At 42.7% G+C, this 6,183-nt stretch overlaps 1 protein-coding gene across 1 annotated transcript; it reads left to right on the forward strand.

Annotated features, from left to right (window-relative positions):
- The first annotated feature begins 37 nt into the window (after positions 1-37).
- Positions 38-4,514, forward strand: krcp (kelch repeat-containing protein). The gene is made up of 13 exons (XM_019255630.2): positions 38-312; positions 604-765; positions 930-1,011; positions 1,244-1,303; positions 1,579-1,810; positions 1,924-2,022; positions 2,316-2,447; positions 2,555-2,742; positions 2,828-3,024; positions 3,124-3,218; positions 3,325-3,379; positions 3,566-3,663; positions 3,785-4,514. The coding sequence occupies exons 1-13, from the start codon at positions 251-253 to the stop codon at positions 4,021-4,023; spliced, it is 1,701 nt and encodes a 566-aa protein (XP_019111175.2). The 5' UTR covers positions 38-250; the 3' UTR covers positions 4,024-4,514.
- The last annotated feature ends 1,669 nt before the right edge of the window (positions 4,515-6,183 follow it).

Below are 6,183 nucleotides of genomic sequence, written 5' to 3' on the forward strand. Positions count from 1 at the left end.
TGTTAGTCCATATACTTTAGTGCAGACTCCACCCGCGCAGGTACTCTCAACTGAAAAACACGCGCTCGCAAGCTTTTACCCAGAACTCGCGCGGAGTTTGGATATTGTACACATATCTGTGGCGGGAGACGCTGAGCGGAGCTGGACAGACGTCATATCGCTGTTTTTATATTTCAAATAGTGTCAGAATAAAGCGGGACACGAGGGAGAAGCGCGGCATTAAACGCCTTTGCTGGAGGAAAACGCAAAGATGGATGATTTTGGCGTTTATGCGGTGTTTGGCGTGAACGGTCCGCCTCAAAGGCTGCTCAGGTACGACAAACATACATATTTCAACAGTAACGTTAACGTGAGATAGTTTTTCACCTTCAAACTGTGTGTTTGTTGACTTTAAGTGTTGTTAAATAACCACATTTCTAAGCATAGGGGGTCATAAATCTAAATCCTCATTGGCGCCTCTTTGTTTATAGAGGATATTGTGTCAGTTAGCTTCTCTGTTATAGGAAAACACACGCCAGTAAATACTTTCCCGTACGTAGCCTTGTTTTTATGGACAGCATGTGACAAATATTCACGTATTTCTTCTGTTTTCTTCCGTGTCAGTGCTGACGGGTCATGCAGGGTGTCTGTTGCAGTCCCGCCCAGTGTCCGGCAGGTGGTGCTGTTCAGCAGCGGGCCGTGGGGGGAGAGGATCTGCGTGAACGCGGAGCTCAACGACGCCGAGCGGATCCCCATCACCATCGGAAAACTCACTCCATACAACAAGTAGGCTGACTCTCTCTGATAGTGTTTTGACTGCTTATCTACATAGTGAAGTTGACTGTGTTTGTGATATTTTCTTGTGCATCTATTGTCAATAGATGAATATTAATAATCAGATTGATTGAAGGAGAAACCTTGCACTGAATCCTGCATCTTACCTCCTCCAGGTGCCTCTCCTGGGAGCAGTGGGAAGAGGAGACATGGACAGACAGCGTCACACTGAAAATCACTCTGGAAGGAGGAAACCTGGTAAATATCAAACGCACCCTTTCAGATTCAGGATTAGGTCCAGCTAGTAGCCATAAGTATGAAAAGGTAACATGGTATGACTTTTATTTAGGTCATTTGGCGGTAAAATTACAATATTTATGCATTGTGATAGACTAAATTGTTGTCTTCACTCTTCACACAAATTAAAATATCTAAATCTGTTCCTGTTTCTTAAATCATTCATTAGTTTTGTTTCTATTTCTCTCCTCAGGTAAAAGCAGATTGGTCAGAACCAGAGCTCATCCTGGCTGTGACAGAATACACACCAAAGGTAATCTACGTGAATAATCCCACATCAGGAGCTACGTTCAACAGTCACATTTCTAGCGTTTTGCACTTGTTAATATAACCTGAGTTAACGTTTCCTTCCACTTGTTGTTTCCTACATTTACCACAATCCTTCTCAGCCACCCAGAATATGTAATAACTTGTTGTTTACAGCTGTAGGGAGCCCAACATGTTTGTGTTGTAGCATTGCATTGCATTCTGGTCTGTTGAGGCTAATTTACTGAATAATAAATGACTGTTCTTCTGACTCTATCTCAGGACACCGTGGCTCCCCTCGCAGCCCGGGAGCTTAACGGCAAGAGGAAGAGAGGGCGAATGTCAGAGGAAGGCGGTGATGAGAACAAGGCGGCGAAGAGGGGTGAAGAGGAGAACGTGTGTCCAAATGGTAGCGTGGAGAAGACCACGCCTGTGCGAAAGGCCAGAGGTCAAACCAAAGGAGCCCAGAAGCTGTTCAGCAGTGGAGGAGATGCAGCAAAGATGAAGGGAACAGGTGAGAGAGACAGAGAGTTATCGCTAATGAAAGTTAGAGCTCGGCGTGGAGGAGTGAAACCTTTCTTTATGTGCCGCGTCGTCCATTAAGTCTCCTTCTCCTTTTTTTTACAGCTAATGGAACAGGAGAGACGCTGGGGATTGTGGGAAGAACGCCTCCTCAGAGTGCAGCCAAGCTGAAGAGTAGGCAGGGCAAGACTCCCACACAGAGCGGTGAGTTTGTGCTTACACATCACAAAGTTCTAGTTGTTTTTACCTTCACTGTTTGTTTTGTTTGGTCACTTTTTTAGTCCTGTAGTTGAGTGTGTTGATGCACATTGCCCACCTGAAGTTACAGAATGATGTTTTCTGTTTGTTTCTCAAGTTGTGAGAAGTGTTCAGGAATGTGGCATGAACTCAGCACCTTTCCTTGTGTCTGAAGTTTGTTGTCTCTGGAATGTTTAAACTCTCTTTGTTTTTGAGGCACTAACACTTGAAATACAAACAATTCTCTGGTTTTCCCGTAGCCCCATTAGCCAGCCCGTCAGGTCGCTGGGGTCAGACTCTGTGTCCCATCGATGCTCAGACAGCTATTCTGATTGGAGGACAGGGAGCCAGGACGCAGTTCTGCAAAGATCCCATGTGGAAGCTCTGCACAGGTCAGTCAGTCAAAAATAACATTTTTAAATCTGTTCAGGCTCCGGTGAGATTTGTGTCCTTTGGTGTCTTGGGGTTCTACGTCAGAGTGTGTTCTTGTCTCCAACAGAGGACATGTCCTGGGTTGCAGCAGAGACTTTGGCAGAGGGTCCAACACCTGAGGCCAGGATCGGCCACACAGCCACCTACGACCCTGAATCAAGGCGGATCTTTGTGTTTGGAGGCTCCAAAAACAAGAAGTGGTTCAATGATGTTCACATCCTGGACACACAGAGCTGGAAGTGGACCATGGTGGAGGTTAGTGTGTGTGTTTTTACTTGTTTGTTATAAGTCCCAGTCTCCAGCTCGTCCTTACATTCTCCTCCTCTCTCGTCTCCTCCAGGCTCAAGGTAAAGTTCCTCCTCTGGCCTACCACAGCTGCAGCATGTTTCGAGGTGAACTGTTCGTGCTGGGCGGAGTGTTTCCTCGTCCGAACCCGGAGCCCGACGGCTGCAGCGATTCGCTGTATATCTTCGATCCCCACCTCTCCATCTGGTACCAGCCTATTGTAACCGGCGACACGCCCTCCCCCCGCTCAGGGTAAGATGGTTTGCTCCAAATGTCCTCTATCAACATGCATTATATCACTTGATTTTCTTCTTTTTGGTCTTAACCCTTCGTTCTTTGCTTCTCTTTCAGTCACTCTGCATGTGTGATGCAGGAGAGGAAGATCTTTGTGTTTGGTGGATGGGACACTCCTGTCTGCTACAATGACATGTACATGTTGGACCTTGGTGAGTCACACACCTACTGGTTTTTGTGCTCAAGGCACATATATATGGACACAGGTTTAATCACTTCATGCAAAATTGATATTAAAAATAGTTTTGTGTTTCTTAGGTCTGATGGAGTTTTCTGCTGTGAAAACGACTGGAAAAGCCCCCTCTCCTCGGAGGTATACAACTAAACACACACATCGAGTTGCAGATAGAGCTGGATATTAAACCTCAGTACCAACAAATGTATCAGAAGCCTTGATTTCGTTCTTGATTTACATCAAAATTCTGCCAACATTCCTCAAAAAACATAAACAATATGAAGTCTTAATTTCTTTTAATTTGTGTGTTTGTGTGTGTTTCAGCTGGCACAGCAGTGTCGTGCTCTCAGACACAAAGTTCCTGATACACGGAGGTTACAACGGAAACAACGCTCTCAGTGACACCTTCATCTTTGATATAGGTGAGAGGTCGCTCACAATTCTGCACAAATACACACACACATACAATGTGGAGGCTAGGAAGAAGCCCCGGACACATTCTGATGTCAATTAATGACTTCGGTCTTTGTTTCACTGGTTCAGACACCAGCAGCTGGACGGAGGTGAGGCTCCCTCAGCTCTCCGTCCCCAGGGCGGGGCACTCCATCATCACCATGGAGACAGCCAGTCACCTCCGTTTCTTGGACGAGTCGGAAGATGCGGGTGTGGACGGCGGCGCTGTCAGCAGAACTCTGCTGGTGTTCGGAGGCGGCGACAACGAGGGCAACTTCTACTCCGACCTGACGACTGTCGCTGTGGAGGAAGTGCTCGCTGCTATTTAAAGAGAGTGAGTCAGAGGTGAATCCTCACTGCCTGACTGGATGTGAAGCTATTTTAACACCCCCACAGACTCTTTATTATTTATATTCCTATAGTTTGTCTTTGTTTCAGCCCACTCTTCTTCTTCCTATGGTGTTTTTGTGTGGTATGTAGGATGTAGGGCATTTTTGAAACTTTTGTTCGAGTCCTTGTGGAAGAATAATGGACATCGATTTCTATGTACATAGTTAAAGCTTTTCAAGTTCTAAAAGGTAAAATGTATATTTTAATTTTTGATTCATTTAAGTGTGTCTTTCTTTTATTATTGAATAATTGGGGCTTTCTGTAACCTTCATATTTGGTCTATGACCCCTCTGGATAGCTGCGAGTACATTAATTTTAATAATGTTCAAAATCATGAAATTGTTTTTGTCATCTGCGTTTCCTGTTCCTGTGCTGTTCTGTTTTGCACTTGGCTTGTCTTTACTTAATAAACATTTGGTTTTCTACAGTCTTTTTAAACATAATCTTCTTCCTCTTTAAGTTCACATTTAGCTTTTCTGCTTAATTCTCTATAAAGAAAGAAACGTGCAGAGATGTAGAGACTCAACTTGGATGACCTTTTCTCTTTGCAGAGTAATTAACGCACCTTTTTCAGTCCGACATAAAACACTGTAGTACACTTAAAACCAAGTCGTGTCAAACTGATGTAATTTACATGAGCTTCGACACCTTAAACGGAAAGACCTGTTAATCACATCGTGGTAACTCAACACTAACACGAGCTAATGTCAGACTGGCAGAGGAACACTGGTGTCCTCCTCTAAGAGCCCGAGCTGAACGGAGACGCTTTAATAAAAGATTAGCGCAGCTCGAGAGGGATTATCTTCTACTGTTTCTGCTCAATTGCTGATAATGGTGTCATGAATGTGACTTTTATTTATTTATTTTTTTCCACTTTAATATTTTCATTGGCTTAGAGAGCCAACTCCTCTGGTAACAGGAGGTTCACACAAGTCCGTTAATGTTCACTTATTTCATGTACAAAAACAAGCAGCACATCAAATGTTTGCATGTCTGTTCATGCCACAAAGCAGAACACAATCCATGTTGGTGATTTATTCAGAATTCAAGGCACACACAAACCTAAACACAAGTAGAATACATGGGTAGTGTCTACTTTACACAAAATGAAGCATAAAAAACAAAGGTGCTAAATATGTACACCAACATTAACAAACTATAAAGTGGATTTATATCTCACAAATGTAGAGATGAGGTAAAGAAGTTACAATAATAAATGTAATATGAACATTTTATGAAAATCATTTTAGATTGGGAGTACGCATACGTGCCCTGCAGATATTCATTCATGTTTTGTTTTTTTCTTTTTGTCTTTTGCTTTATTCTTTTTAAGGATGATTTGCTCATTTTTAGACTCACTATAGTTTGATCAGTCTCAGAAAACAAAATAAACACTGTGTGTTTTCTCAAGAACTTGACTCTCTTGGATCTGTTCCTAATCCTTTTCTAGAAAGAAATATGTAATTTGGTTTCTTATCATAGTAAAAATAGACACAGTTCCCAAACATACATTGTAGTTAAAGATCTGTTTGTTGAATTTCAAAACATTTGTAGGAAACTTCATCACTCTCCACTGCAGTGTGTGTTGCGTGAGGATAAGGAGGACAGTCCTGATTTTGTGACAGTCGAGCTTGACGCAGCAGTCATATAAAAGACGCCTGATGAATGTTTAAACAGACCATTCGAGTCCTGCCTCAGTGCAAAAGATGGAACAACGCTTTAAAAAAAGAAGAAAACGCCCTAATTTGTGTGAGGTTTTTTTTTTGGTATCTTACTAGAAAACAACATGAAACTTGTTTCACCTACTGTGTGGCATTTCCTCTGGTGGTGCAAAGGAAAGCGCGGCTTCCTCAAAATGTTCAATCAAAAACAAAATCAGTTTCCTCATTTCCCTTTAAGACTTGCAGATACAGGCCTCGTCCCTCTTGATTCTCTCACTGCGAATCATTAAATATGCAACATACTTAATGGACTGCAAAAAAAAAAAAAGGTCATTACTTAGAGATATTAGAGATTTCACTAAAGTACATCATGTTATTGTAGCACAGTCTGCACAGATTCAGCCTATTCCTGGCCTGGCTTCTTACTTCTTCACTAAT

The sequence above is a fragment of the Larimichthys crocea genome, chromosome III (genome assembly GCF_000972845.2).
Source record: "Larimichthys crocea isolate SSNF chromosome III, L_crocea_2.0, whole genome shotgun sequence".
NCBI lineage: Eukaryota > Metazoa > Chordata > Actinopteri > Sciaenidae > Larimichthys > Larimichthys crocea.